Genomic DNA, 16,131 nt, shown 5'->3' on the forward strand with positions numbered 1-16,131 from the left:
TTCTTTCTCCACTACCTATTCTAAACAGTCTACCAGCTTAGGCACAATAGCTGTCATTTACTGTATCAGTAAAGGAAAAAAGCCAATCAAGACGCTTTTCCATATACACATAATTCCTTCATTCTCTACCTCCCCAGCATTCCACCAACTTCTTTAGTACAGAGCATACATAAGTACAAATAATGCAAAGTTTTACATGTCTTTTTCCACCAATTTCTTTTAAAATTAAAAAAAAAAACCCTACAAGATTAAATTCTACAATCTACAACTGACTTTAGATCAGGAAAAAAAACTACAGCAAGTGAACAGTGAAGATATATGAAGAATTCAAAGAAACGGGAAGACCTACATGAAGTGATGAAAAGTGAAGAGGCACCCAAAACTAAACAAAAACATACAATGATCACAACATGGGAAGGCAACTTTTAAATGGCCAAACAAATGGATGCTAATGGTACTATCATATTAACATTAAACTTCTTTTTTTAAACAAATGGTAAACTACTGGCATGTAAGTTTATTCAGTCCCAATTTTACAAAGCACTTTCTGTAAAAGTTAACTTTCTGTTAAGTAAATATTTAATTGTGCCTAATAAAAATATTAAGCTGGCATTTTTTATATATATATATATATATATATGTGTGTGTGTGTGTGTGTGTGTGTATGTGTGTATATATATATATATGTGTGTGTATATATGTATATATATGTATATATGTATATATAGTATGTATGCATACTTTGAACACTGTTTCCTAGTCAGGTCATTCTTACTTCAGTCCAGGCTCCACTCCTCCCTCTCCAGATTTTTCCACCTTTGCCCCAACAGATTTACTCCAACCCTATCCTCCCATTCCCCCTGCCTTTCATAAGCTATCTCTCCCCCCATTAGAATGTAAGCTCCTTAAGGGCAGAAGCTGCTCCCCCTGCCCCTTTAATTTGTATGCTCAAAGCTTAGCACATAGTAAATACTTACTAAGTGCTTTCGCTCTATGTGGCTATTTATTTAGGTATCCTGGACACTACCAGGCACCTTGGTTTGGAGACAGGTGGATCAAGGAGAAAGGGAAGGCTGAGAAGTAAGGCATAAAAGTAAAACTCACTGCAGTTTGGCCGCCACACTGCTTTTATACACATCTTCCAACCCCTTCCCCCTAACACCTGCTAACAGTGGCTGAAAGTTCCATTGGGTGGAGTAGGGAGGAGAGTACTGTCATCTTTGGAAGTTAGAAACGAGACAGGCAAGGGAGGGCCTCATGATTATCCACAATGTTATGTGTTTTATTTTTCCTTCTAATCCATACATGTTGTGAGATATGTGTAATTTTATTCCTGTTAAAAAGGAAGGGAAGTTGTTTTAAAATATTTTTAAGGACTGGATTTTTTCCCTAATATTTTGCTGAGTTTTTTTATGTCAAATGTCCCTGATTTCACATTTTCCACAGATATTTCTAGGTACTACTCTATACTTTTAATGGCAATTAAAAACAACAGCTTATTTTAAAACTGTTTTGATTTTGTTTTGAAAGCATCTTGGATAAACATCATATAAAAATCACTACTATTGTTTCCATTGTTATCCATCTACATAGACTTTTTAATGCTAAGTTATTCAAACCAAAGTTTCAAAATGATCATGTTTGAAAAAGCTGAGGATATCTCAGACCCTAAATTAAAGTACAGAATTAGTTGCTTGGTGCATAAGACAGCCAGTATGAACTATGACCAAGTAATTATAGGACATACAACTTTACTGCCCTGGTAATTAGCAGTGTCTGTTTGCTTGAGAGTCAGCAGAATCCTAAGGTACTTAGAAAGAAAATAACAAAAGATCCAATCCCTGACAACTCACCTCAGCATGAAAATGCACTGATTTGCTATCAGCCAACTGAAGCTGGGATGTAAGCTCCACTATCCTTGCCATATAATGATTTTTTATTAAATCCTCACGGGATTCAACATCTGGAACCTGGAGAAAAAGGAACATTCCTGAGATGGCTCAGTATTAGTAAAAGAGATAACTGCAAGGCAATGGCAAAAGAGAAAAGTCATTCTGTTTAGTGAAAGGAGCAAATAAATATATCCCCTCATTTTGCAACTGGACTTAATATTCAGTAGGGAACCATAGTTTTCCTGCCCCTTGAAGAAACTTCAGCAATCCAACCAGAAAAAGAAAACGGACAGGCTCAACAAACTCAGTGTCCAATGTCCATTATCTTCCTTGCTGTCTCGAGATGTAATAGTTATCAGAGGCAAAGGAACCTGCTCCTAAGACGTTTACCAGAGAAAAATGTAGATCACCTTAATTAATCTTTATAAGCAATGCTATTGTCAATTTGGTGAAACTTAGTATGCTACAGCACAATTAAACAGAAACTCAAATTCTAAAATTTGATTGCTTATCTAACAAGACACATTTTGGCAATTTTTATTATAAGGCATTCATTAACACAAAAATTAGCATAAAGTCTAGCCATGGTTCACACAAAGCTGAAAAAAGCTAAACACTTCAGACATAACCTTGAACAAAGAAAAGACAAATCATGCCCAAAGCATAAGTATCAAGATTAATTTATTTTATGTCATCATCAAATATTTATCGCATGTTCACTGAATACATGGCGCTGTGCAAATGAGTCCAATTTTTACAAGCTAAACTAATAACCCTTGTACAACAACCCAGCAGGGATTTGTGTGTAAAGAGTTTATTATACAAGTGCAAGCTATAGAGAGGGCCTCTCTGTAAAAGAGTAAAGGAAAAATGATCACAATTCTATATTCATAAGTGGAAATAAGGGAATAATGCCAATGAGCCTTCTTTTAGAGAATTAAGGCACAAAAAGAATCACAGAATTTTGGTTAGACCTCAAGTCATTTAAATCAGATTCGTGCCTAAAGAATAAACCTCTCTTTAACATACTTGATATCCACCTTCTATTTGAGTAACTTTAGTGACAGAAAACTCACTACCTTCAAAGGAAATCAATATAATTATTGGGCAGTTCTGTTAGAAATTCTTATTTTTATCACGTTAGAAGCTTTTATTTTTATTATGTTTAGAAGCTTCTTATATGGAGCATAAGACCATATAGGCTATTCTGAATTGCTCAGATGTTTGATTGATGTTTCTGTAGGTGCAACACTGTCATATCAGATACATCCTGGGAGGGTTTTAATGGGACCATGAGAACCCTGTTTCAGTTTCCTGGAAAGCTTTCCCAGGCTATGAAAGGGCAGAAGGGAAAATAGGAAAGAGAGTTCAAGGTAGGGATACAGTGTTTCTCACTGGAGGGTGTGGAGGTGGGGGATACAGAAGGTAGGGAAAGAAAACATTTTCTACCTTAAATCTGAAAATGCTCCCAAATAGTATAACCTCTCTTGGATTCAATTTCCTCATGTGTAAAATGAGATCAATGACTAGACAATCACTAGGGTTACTGTCTAATCAGTGCTAAAATTACATGGTCCTACTACTTATAGTACCCTCACATTCCATAAATTCATTCTACTGGATTTTCAAAGGAGAAATCTCATGCAAGTTTCTCAAAATCTCAGAAGAGACATAATGTTTAGAAGTACCTTAAAAGGTTTTCATATCGGTATTCAAGAGTTTCATGGTCTATAGCATTATTTATTATAATGCTGACAGATACAAACCTTTTGGTTTGCTCAAAAAGCAGGAGACTGGTCAAAGTTTATCCTCAACAGCCTTGTAACAGCATTAAAGACTTTGCCAACATGAAATATATAATCAGTCCACTATTCACCTGAGATCCACATTTTAATGGCAATTTCCAAGCATACATTAAAATTAAAAATTGAAATACATTCATTTGACCAGTGCATCTTGGTTTAAACTCCTTATATAATCTTGGAAAGAGACACTAAGTATGTTGTTCATTAATGCCCTGAAAGGCTTTACTGATTTTTCATTGTCAATTTCAAATACCATGCATGAGAGAGAAGAGATGACTAATGAATAAAACTGCTTGTCTCACATACCAAACCTTTGAGCTTATGGAATAGTTTGGTTTGCACCTTGCTAAATTGCTAATTCACGTCATTTAACAAGGTGGTAATTGCAAACTGAGTTATAATTTGTCTTTGACAGTTAAAATTGAATTGGGAGGCGAAAACAAATGGATCGTCAGTGAAAAAAGAAAATTGGTTTCCCATTTATAAGAATCTTTACTAAAATAAAATGAGATGAAGATTGAGAATTTCAAGGAATTTATTTACACAAATGTGCTGCCAGGTATTAATCAAGAAACATGCAAGAGGTGTCAACCACACAGTACCTCACTGTCTGATGTCATCACCAACATTCCAACCTAGAATACAAGAGAAAAAAATCACTTAGTATAAGCTTCAATTTTTTCACTAAGGATTCATTGCACAATATTTTGTATGCTTGGGGATATTTTCAACTTCAATCTGTGTTGGGAGTTTACTCTTAGGCTGTAAGATCAGAATAAGATTTTCCTTGGATTCCTTTTCATTACTAAGGATGCTTTGCCTGGGGTCAATTACATACATTGACTTTACTGCCATGACAGTCAGCAGGGAATAAACAATGACTTTTTTTTTTAAGTGAGGCAATTGGGGTTAAGTGACTTGCCCAGGGTCACACAGCTAGTAAGTGTTAAGTGTCTGAGGCCGGATTTGAACTCAGGTCCTCCTGAATCCAGGGCCAGTGCTTTATCCACTGCACCACCTAGCAGCCCCTTAAACAATGACTTTTAACGGCATAGTTTATCAAAATACTTTGTTTAGGATTTTTCAAGAAAAACTAAATTATACTAGATTACTGGATTTATAAGAAGAAAAAGGCAATTTCAGTTTCTTGGCCCCCCAATTCCTGTCATTTTTATATGTCTAAAGAAAAGCAATGAGTAGGAATGTGTGTAGTTCCATGGTAATCATCATACCTGAAGACCTGTGAACCAAAAATGTAAGGAACAAAGTCTCTGGACAAGAGCTCCAAATAAAGATCAGAAGAAAAAAGACAACAATAGTTTGATAGTTTTCATTTGAAAACAATATAATACAGACATTAATTTCTGTCAGATTTACATGAATAAAAATTAAAGTGTAGTTTTAAATATATTAATCTTTCTTAATTTGGGGGCCAGAAAGGTTTATACTTAAAGATTTCAAAAGAATATAACTATAATTTCTGAATTAAGAATATTCTTCATAACTGGAAACAAGTATTTTGAGTACACTGACTTAAAGAAATTGATGTAGGGGCAGCTAGGTGGAGCAGTGGATAGAGCACAGGCCCTGGAGTCAGGAGTACCTGAGTTCAAATCTGGCCTCAGACACTTAACACTTACTAGCTGTGTGATCCTGGGCAAGTCACTTAACCCCAATTGCCTCACTAAAAAAAAAAAAAAAGAAATTGATGTAATTTAAATTTCAATGCATTCCCTGTCAAGAGCTAATAATAAGAGCTTAATAAATAACTTACTGATTTGTTTAAATGCCCCACTCTTGACTAGTAAATAGCAGACATCTAATATGATTAAGTTTATTCTTTGTGCTAATAAATGGTATGATCACAAAACTGACTACACTGCCTTTTACAACTATTTAGAGAAACATAATTTTCCATGTACTGAAATAGAAGCTTCAATAGAAGCTTTCAGTTAGAAAAATTTTATAGGAAGATACCAATAAATGTATTCATATATGTTAACATACATATTTAAATAGGGCTGGAATGGGCAAGCTAAACCATAAGATGTAGCTCTTTCTCTTTTTGCCCCTCACCCTCACAATCCGGGCCAGCAATTCCTCGTCTTTTTCATCTTCCACCTTCCATTACTGATTTGAGAAACACTAACTATATCAGAGCTCTTCAAAAGAATGACATTTATATAAATTGAAATTAATCATGATGGTACATGATTATAGTTTTTAAATCCATCAATTTTAATTCTAATCTAATTCCATATAATTGAATAAAATAAGGATTTGGAAGTGAATTTTCTTTATCAACTGCTATCTTTTACTACCACTATTCATAATGAATTATGTTGCATTGTCAAAAAAAACTGGAATTTTAACCAAGAGAACTAATTTAAAAGACTTCTTTAAGCTACTATGGGATAGGTAATGATCCCACCCCCTACCCCCCAATCTTATCCAATATCTCTTCATTTGTACAGACACTATGAGCTTAAAGATTGCCCCATGGGCAAGCTAGGTGACGCAGTGGATAAAGCACTGGCCTTGGATTCAGGAAGACTTGAGTTCAAATCCGATCTCAGACACTTGACACTTACTAGCTTGTGTGACCCTGGGCAAGTCACTTAACCCTCATTGCCCTGCCAAAAAAATAAATAAAAAAAGATGAGAGCCCCTTCTGCTAATATTAAAAGGGAGCCCTCGTGTTAATTAAGCTTGTATTTTAAACCAGACACAAACTTGCTATCAGAAGCAAAAAATTAAGAAGTGTTCACATGGCATGTGGAACATTCCTTTTCAATACTGAATAATTTACTCCAAGTTATAAAAAAGAAAAAAAGGGGTTAGGGGGATTTACAAAGAATTTTTTTTAAAGCTCACAAACCAATAAATAGAACTCCAGTGTGGAGCTTCGAATTAGGAAGCATAAAAATAGAGCACCTAAGTGGTCAGTTAGAAGCTCTGAGGCTCAGTTTGCTCACATGTACAATGGGGATTAACATTTGTACCACTATCTGGCACAGCTGTTTTGAGCCAAGTTCTTTGTAGCTCATTAAGCGTGCACCCCTACCTCAAATACCTATCGTCTGTGTCACTACATGAATTTCTTAACCTTTCTGAGATTCTTCTTCCTCTTTTGTAAAACAAGGATAATGATACCCATAAGTACCTATCTCACAGGGTTGTTGTTAGCCTCAAGTACTAATCATGATTCATATTTCCAAAACACTTTATAAATATGATTTCTTTTTATCCTCACGACAACTATGGGACGTAGAAGCTTTTATCATCTCCATTTTACAGAGAGGAAAAATTAGGTAATCAGAGGTTAAATGACTTGACCAGCTTCCTAAAGCTGAGGGAACATTTGAACTCAGGTCTACCTGATTCCAGGCCCAGCACTCTATCCACTGCAAATACCTGCCTCAACTGAGAAAGGTATGAGGTATGAAATCTTAGGGAAACCTTAAAGTATAAAACCCTGTTCTAATTAAATCAGCACAAACTTTGATATTCTAATTCAATGCAAAGGGGAGGATAGTGAATAATATGAATTAAAATGATGGTTCTGGAGTATTAAATGCCAGAAGCCAAAGCCTTAGATTATACTGAAAATCCATACCTCTATGTCACAAATAACTTTCTTCAAGAAGAAAGTCAGGGAGCAACAGACATGGCAAACTACAAATAACATAACCAAAAAATGTTCCTGATTACTAATAACAAGAAATATTTCTGAATCAATTATCTGTGCACAGTCAGGAAAATAACTTCTTAGAGCAAAGATCAAAATCAAAACAAATTAGAAGAAGTAAATTGAGAAGATCACATTGTATGCAATAAAGGAAATGCCAACCCAATCTATTTAACCAAACTCTTAATGTCAAAAATAGATGGGGGACAGCTAGGTGGCACAGTGGATAAAGTACCAACCCTGGATTCAAGAGGACCTGAGTTCAAATCCAGCCTCAGACACTTGACACTTACTAGCTGTGTGGCCTTGGGCAGGTCACTTAACTCCCATTGCCCTGCAAAATTAAAATAAAATAAAATAAAATAAAATAAATAGATCGGGGATAAAAAAAATTGACATCAATATAGATTTTTCAGAATTTCCTGAAGAAGCTTAGCCAACACAAATCAATCACCACAGTGAGAAAACCCCAAAAAACCTAAGACTGCCTCAGCCAACAAAAGTTGGTCTTCCTGTTAAGCACAGAGATATGGCAGTCAAATGCAAGATTGGTTTTGAATATACATTCATTTGTAAAAAAATTTTTTTTCATTTATAAAATCTTACAAAGGATGATCATGAAAGTCTGTGAGTAGCATTGCTTCATAAAACAATAAGAAGCAGTGGAAGGGAACAAAGTTACAGAAAACTTGATGAAAAGCAACACAGATTTTTAAAATGCAAAAAGTCTTTTAAAAACTGCTCTCTTTCCTCCTTCAATGACAGTAGTGTTACCACACACCCCTGATGGGCTATATGTGAATGTAGAAATGTAACTTTAAAAAAAGAGATGGGAAATGTAGTTAGTCTAGATCTAGTTTATAATCTGTGCTGGAGGTGAACATTTTGGAGGTAGAGAGGAAATGATTCTCAAAGTAGCTGAAAGAGTGTAGGATATGACAAAGGCATAGGAAAAAATCCCAGACTTTATTATCACCAAAACTGTTACTGAGAAAATATCAATAATTACCAAACCATAAACTTATCTTCATGTCTATATAAAACATTTAGGAGAATTTACACATGCATCAAAGATGATAGCCTAAATAAGATCACATCTTTACAATTTCTCAACTGACTAAAAACTAAAGAGAACACAAGCTACCACTCTATTACTACAAAAAAAGCATTGGACCTAATAGAGCCAAATACTATTCTAAGGCTCTCTCGCAATGACGTGCTTCCTACAAATATACCAAAATCATGGAAAATTCCTTAAAAGCTGTTAACAAGAGATAACTTTGTTCAGTAACTTTGTTCTGATTATTAAAATCAAGCAAGGGATAAAATTAGTAGACATATGTTTGTCAAAATTATTTACTACCCTAATAGAAGTACAGTACAGCAAGGAACTCACTATAGATAGTGAGATCCTTTGGATAAATCTCTTTGGGGATGGCACTGTATTGATTACATCAAGCCCTGAAACAATGCAACACCTTATAAATGAGATCCATAAACACCCAAAGAGTTATCTAACTAAATAAAAAAGTGTCTAACTATTCACACAGGAAAGGCCAAGTGGATGAAATACTCTAGGATGAAAATCCATAGGGATCATCCAACAGTACATATATCTTGGAAAGGCATTGTATGTGGGGAATGTGCTGGGGCCAGAATGGAAGTCTGAACGTCTTACCTAAAACGAAAGTCAGGAGGTTTAAGAACAATATTTTTCCAGTGCTGATATTTGTCTATAAGACATGGAATGGCCACAGTCACTAAAGAACTGAAGCTTAGAGTCATGGAAAAGGCAAAGAAATGATGAAGAAAAGAATATAACATATAACCAAAGAAGACTCATGCAGGTGTATTATCAGAGAGAGCTATGACTGGAAAAAGATGGTTGGGCTAAATATACAGTGAGAACTCAGGATAAGCAACAGAAAGCCACATATCCCACTGGTAGCCACTCAATGTTAAGAGATGCTGAGGCCTCTAGAATGTCTAACTGCCCTTCCCATATCCCACTCTGGTCCTGTAAAGCACTTATGGGCAGACATAGAAAAGACTGCCACAGAATGAGAAGGCATGCAATATTTATAGCCTGCATGAGTAAATACCCACACTGATGAGACCACACATCCACTGAAACTGCCTAAATAGATCTGGAAACTAAAGCTGAGAGGGGTTAAATGACTTGCCCATGGCCACACAGCTAGTGAGCATCAGGGGCAGGATTCAGATCCTGGTCTCCCTGATTCCCATACAGCCCTCTGTCGACTACACCATGAGGATGCCTCTCTATTGGCAGTGTTGCCCTTTTAACAGCATTCTGACTAGCAGGCTGCATTAGACAGAATAGGTAAAGTCTTCCTTTAGTAACATGGTGCATGTTTCATGTGTTTGTTTGTTGTTTTTTTTTAAGTGAGGCAATTGGGGTTAAGTGACTTGCCCAGGGTCACACAGCTGGTAAGTGTCAAATGTCTGAGGCCGGATTTGAACCCAGGTCCTCCTGACTCCAGGGCCGGTGCTCTATCCACTGTGCCACCTAGCTGCCCCGTTTCATGTGTTTTTTATGCTCATCCCAGAAAGACAGGTAAGACCTCTGTCACTGAGGAGGTGAACAAGGGAAAACCATGAACCGAGGCAGATGAAGAAGCCTTACCAGGCTTGTACTCTGAGTAGGTTCTTGCCAAGTCTTGTCAGCTGACTCTTCCTGATCTTGCACTGTGGCATTCACCAGAACAGTATTTTCCTGGGTGCTTGGGGCCAGCTGGGCTCCACTTGCATTCTTCACCTTATCTGCCATCCTCTGGTTTTCCTTCTCTAACTTGATTTTGGCTAGCTGGGCTTCCAGCATCCAGTGTTCCTTCTCCTGTTCCAGCTTGGCAATCTTCTCTAAACTCTGCTGGACCTTAAGAAGCAGAAGATAATTACGGATTTGAATCTGAAATGAAAACAAAACTGAATGTCCTAGAGACTTAATGTGAGTAAATCAAAGTCAATTCAAATGGCCCAAAAATGTTTAGGAAATTGCTCAGACCTACTGGACAAACTACTGAAAGATAAACAGAATATAACTGTTTCCTTTTAAACTGCCACTTGGTTTCTGCATTTAATATAAGTTTTACCATTTATTTTTAAACCAGAAGATCACAACCCTTGAAAAGTCAAAAGTCAGTTCTAGCCAAGAATTTCTCATATGAAATGTAAAAGTCTAAATTATTAAGATAACGGAGCAAAATTTGGCATTATTGGCTATGCTCTCAAAAATTCAAAAGAAAAGATAGCAATTGCCACAGCCTGAAAAGAACTGGAGAAAAAAGCAATTTCTGAATTATCTTCTTAAGTGCATAATTTTGAATGGGGAACAAAAACTAAACAGTCCATTCAGGAATAACTTTTATGAAGTCTACACTGTGCTGTTTGTATCTGAAATTAATTTTGCTGATTATTTTAAATTCAACAACTGAGTATATCAATAAAGGAAATTAAAATTGAATGTTGGAGGAAAATAATGGATACCTATACAGCAAGTTGCCCATCATACATTTTATTCTTCAATTTTAACAATCTGGCAGCACAAAATAAATTTGTGCAACATCTTAAATAAGTATTGCTTTGTAACAACCTCAGTAATCTTGTCTCTAAGACCAAGTAAAGATAGAAAATCAAATAGTTCTCTATGGACTTAAAAGGTGAAAATAATTCAATATGTCTATAACCATTTTGTCTCACTACTTGAAAGTCATCTAGTTCTACTGCCTGCATAAAGAATCAATGATCTGGGCCAAAGTGTGCTGATACTCTTTAAGCAATATCCTTAAAGTCATCAATTGAATAAAGATCTCATTTACATATTAGCAATACTTTATGCCTATAACAGTTTTTTTGTTTTGTTTTTGTTTTTTGTTTTTTTTAATGAGGCAATTGGGGTTAAGTGACTTGCCCAGGGTCACACAGCTAGTAAGTATGTGTTAAGTGTCTGAGGCCGGATTTGAACTCAGGTACTCCTGACTCCAGGGCTGGTGCTCTATCCACTGCGCCACCTAGCTGCCCCTATAACAGTTTTTTAAATGCAATACAAAGTGGAAATCAACAAAAATGGTTAATTTAAGTACAGTACAAATAGTTCATTCCAGAAACATGAACAAATCCTATTTTTCATTGTTCTCTATGAAACTGAAAACTATAATCAAACATGTAATCATGAAGGAAAGTAACAATTAGTATAGAGTAAATTTTCTTTATCTGAATGCCCTTCAGAAGTGATCTTTCATGTTTAATAATAATAACCATTGCTAACATTTATATAACACCTCCTATATGCCAGGCACTGTGTTAAGCACTTTATAATTATTATCTTCTTTGATCTTCACAAAAACCCTCAAAGGAAGGTGCTGTAATTAAATTCCATTTTACAAATGAAGAAACTAAGGCAAACAGTGGGTAAGTAACTTGCCCAGGGTCACATAGCCAGTATTTGAAGTAGGATTTGAATTTAGTTAGGTCTTCCTATCTCCAGGCTGGGCACCCTAGCCACTGCACCACCTAGGTGTCCCGATACATTCACAGCATTAAATATGCAAGTTTGTCTGTGTGCTCTTTAAAAAGTCACTGTGTGAAATCAGTGTTTTCATCGTTCTATCACCAATGTTATTTGAGGTTTGATACCTGTTGTGCAAGACCTTCTCTGCTTTCCGTGGAACTCAAAAGGATGCGACGGTTGGCCAGAGCTTCTTCATAAGGCACGGACTCCAAACGGGGCTGCAGCAAAGTCATCATCAACAAGTAAGGGCAGGGGGAGAAGTTGAGAAGTGTTTTTTCTATTCTCTTGCATTCTACATGTACAAACAGGAGTACTAAATGTTATATATTTCCAGGTTCCCCCATTTGGGGGTTGAGAGCAAGCCCAACTATCTCTCATGCACTTCTTGAAATTTTAAAGTGGTTAATTCATTCATTAAGATTTTGTCAAGCTGAATTATGCCCCTGTCCTGACCCAATGCCAAAAAGAAATGTGTTGAGTCTAAATAAAAACTTTGGAAATATTCTTTCCTTCTTTTCCTTGACTTTAAATGATGGTCCAGACCTGGAGTCTTGAGATCTGGGTTAGAATCTGAAGTCTATCACTTCCTAACTGTAGGAATTTAAGCAAGTAAATTAGCCCCTCCTTCTGGACTTTAGTTTCCTTATCTGGGAGTGGGCATGGTACAGTAAAAAAGGAAAGCATCACAAAAAAAAAAAAAGAAAGAAAGAAAAAAAGAAAAGAAAAGCACCGCTTCTGGAGTCAGAGGACCTGGGTTTAAAATCATACATATCTCCTGTGTGACTGTAAGCAAGTCACTAAATCTCCTTGGGCCTCAGTTTCCCTTGCTCTAAAAATGAGGTTGGACTAGATGGACCCTTTCAGTTCTAGATCGATAATAAAAGGAACTCTAATAGAACTCCAGGCCAGCCCCGAGGTCCCTCCTGGTTGCAAACAAAACTATGCATCTAAGTGCTCTTCTCTAACCTTCTTCAAAGACTTCATGTAAGCAGCAGCTTTTTGCTTGTATTGCAGCATACATTCTGCTGAGAGAGGGCTGATGAATCCACCTGCCGCCTTAGGCCCATAGCTCAGTGAAGCAATGAAGTAGTCAACATTGCTGCTGAAGAAAGATGCAATCTAAAACAAAGGATGACAAGAAGACAGATTGTTAGTGGGAACAGAAATTAAATTTCATTTACCCTGCCCCAAACCTCAAAATGCACCATTTGAGGTGAATACCCAGGCAGTGATTAATCAAAGAACAGGGTAAGCATCCCGAATTCTGGGAGCAGACATGTCACATCGTTGGTCATTTCTCTTCTTCAAGAAGTGACACAACTCTCCTTTACCGGATGAATGCCTTTCGTGACATTCTTAACTTCAACTACTACCTTGCAACTCTTATTATTTGAACTTCTACCATTTATATATTAACTTAAAAAAAAAATCACCTAGGGGCAGCTAGGTGGCATAGTGGACAGAACACTGGCCCTGGAGTCAGGAGTATCTGAGTTCAAATCCGGCCTCAGACACTTAACACTTACTAGCTGTGTGACCCTGGGCAAGTCACTTAACCCCAATTGCCTCACTTAAAAAAATCAAATCAAATCAAATCAAATCAAATCACCTTCCAAAGGAAGGTATAAAAGATATGTTGAAAGTTGTAATCTGTACTTTGAAAGTTAGTTCATGTAATCAATTTAAGAATGACAAACACAAGGCCCAGTTTGGTAAGAACGTGTGTGTGTGTGTGTGTGTGTGTGTGTGTGTGTGTGTTATCAGCTAGATATTAAGTTGTTATTCAGGGGCAACTAGATGGTGCAGTGGATAGAGCACCGGCCCTGGATTCAGTAGGACCTGAGTTCAAATCCGGCCTCAGACACTTAACGCTTACTAGCTATGTGACTCTGGGCAAGTCACTTAACCCCAATTGCCTCACCAAAAAAAAAAAAGTTGTTAATCAGACAATATCTGGGAAGAACTTTATTGGTTTTGGTCAAATCCCACTGCAAAATTTCCAGTCAAAAAAGGGTGCTGTGTTCTCAAAAAAAATTCGAGCTTTCAAACAAAGCAAAGCTTTAGTGATTTTGAGTACACAAGCATTTAACATTTCAAAGCTAGTTGTATTAACAGAAAATCATTAACTATGCTGTCTATTGTTCAGGCAGCCCATGGGCTGGACAGCAAGCAAGTCATCTTTCCTAGAAATAGTTTTAAGTGAATTCTACATAAAATCCCTATGAAAGGATAATTAAAAGGAAGCTGATCTCAGAGCAAATGAAAAAACTAATGATTATTCTGGAGATGAGGAGACATTCCTCCTCCTCCAGGTTAGAGATGTGGGTGCCCCCAGGAAAGAAGGCTGCATCAGGGCTGGGAACTGTAGTGGGTGTTTTTGCTTAATTCTTTTTTGTTATAAAGAAGGGATGAATCTAGAGGGTCTGATGCATACAGTTTGGGATTTTTTTTCTTTTTCAGAGGGATGCTTTGGCTTGTTTTTCTTTTTCTTTTCATAAAATTTTTGTATAAATTCATTGTTGAACACAAAGGATTTTTTTTTGTTCTTTTCTAGAAATGGCTGTGATATAAAGACAAAAGCCATTAATAAAACATATATTAAAAATAAAACTAGGAGGCAGCTAGGTGGTGCAGTGGATAAAGCGCCGGCTCTGGATTCAGGAGGAACTGAGTTCAAATCTGGCCTCAGATACTTGACTAACTAGCTGTGTGACCTTAGGCAAGTCACTTAACCCTCACTGCCCTGCCCAAAAATAAATGAATGAATGAAGAAAGAAAGAAAGAAAGAAAGAAAGAAAGAAAGAAAGAAAGAAAGAAAGAAAGAAAGAAAGAAAGAAAGAAAGAAAGCTAAAATAAAATTACTGGGGACAGCTAGGTGGCATAGTGGATAAAGCACTAAAGCACTGGCCCTGGATTCAGGAGGACCCGAATTCACATCCGGCCTCAGACACTTGACATATACTAGCTGTGTGACCCTGGGCAAGTCACTTAATCCTTTATTGTACCACAAAAAAGAAAAAAATGTTTTTAATAATAAAATTACTGGGGGTCAGGGGAGCTAGAGCCAGGATGGCAGAGGAAGGGCAGTGACTTGCCTGAGCTCTCCCCAAGACCCTTCCATATACCTTCAAATAACTCCATAAGACAATTCCTGGAGCAGCAGAATCCACAAAAAGATTGGGTGAAATAATTTCCCAGCCAAATACAACTTAGAAGGCCAGCAGGAATGGTCTATTATACCAGGGTGAGAGTGGGGTGCAGTCCAGCACAGACCCAGCTCCAGCAAACCAGGAGCAGGCCTTGGGAGCCTCTGAATCAGCAAGGGCAGCAACTGCTTCTAGAACTCTTAGCCCACAGACAGCAGGGGATCAAACAATTGGCCAGAAGGATATTACAGGGATCTCTTTGCCAGCACGGAGGCAGGACTTTTGTTTTACCCATACTGCCATCCAGGTCCCATTCTTGGGTGGCAGTCCCAGGCCAGGGAGGAGCCCAAGCACACTGCAGCTTGTGGCCACATGAAGTGGAACTGTGTTCATAGTTCCAAGGCAGAAGAGCAGGCCTGTGGTTGCTTGCAGACCAGAGCCAGGAGAGTAGTAAACATACCTCTCCTTAAATCATACAACCTTGGAAGAACTAAAAACTTACAAATCCCTAGAAGTATTTCTGAAAACAGCTACACAAACCCTCCTGAAGCTTGGGACAGTGCACCCTCCACCCTGGAAGCAGTATCCCACTCTAACAAAGAGTTAAAAGTCAAGAAATAGTCTGGGAAAATGAACAAACAGAAAAAAATTTTGACCATAGAAAGTTTCTATGGTAACAAGGAAGATCAAAATACACCCTCAGAAGAAGATAACAAAGTCAAAGCTCCTATATCCAAAGCTTCCAAGAAAAATATGAATTAGTCTCAGGTCACAGAAATACTCAAAAGGGATTTTGAAAATAAAGAGAGGTGGAGGAAAAATTAGAAAGAGAAATGAGTGATGCAAGAAAATCATGAAAAAAAAAGTCAACAGCTTGGTAAAGGAGACAAAAAAAATACAGAAAAAAATAGTTACTTTGGAGAAACTTATGATATAGTCTAGACATATAGAACAGAATAAGAAATAATGAAGGTTTTCTAGTTCAGAAAGTCTACAATAACAGGTCTAAAGGAGCCCAACAGCTGCTGCCTTCAATCATGGTCATAAGCAACTGCTATGACAGCTTACT

The 16,131-nt window shown here is 37.0% G+C and overlaps 1 protein-coding gene across 2 annotated transcripts in view; it reads right to left on the reverse strand.

Annotated features, from left to right (window-relative positions):
• The window catches only part of PPP1R21 (protein phosphatase 1 regulatory subunit 21), a 92,029-nt gene that overhangs the window by 17,063 nt on the left and 58,835 nt on the right, over positions 1–16,131 (reverse strand). For both annotated transcript variants that reach the window (XM_043988521.1, XM_043988520.1), the window contains 5 exons: positions 12,883–13,035; positions 12,042–12,134; positions 10,033–10,281; positions 4,300–4,332; positions 1,854–1,970 (listed from right to left, as the gene is read on the reverse strand). In XM_043988521.1, coding sequence (XP_043844456.1) covers positions 1,854–1,970; positions 4,300–4,332; positions 10,033–10,281; positions 12,042–12,134; positions 12,883–13,035 — 645 coding nt within the window. The remainder of the gene's footprint in view (positions 1–1,853; positions 1,971–4,299; positions 4,333–10,032; positions 10,282–12,041; positions 12,135–12,882; positions 13,036–16,131) is intronic.

This window comes from Dromiciops gliroides, chromosome 2 (genome assembly GCF_019393635.1).
Source record: "Dromiciops gliroides isolate mDroGli1 chromosome 2, mDroGli1.pri, whole genome shotgun sequence".
Classification (NCBI taxonomy): domain Eukaryota; kingdom Metazoa; phylum Chordata; class Mammalia; order Microbiotheria; family Microbiotheriidae; genus Dromiciops; species Dromiciops gliroides.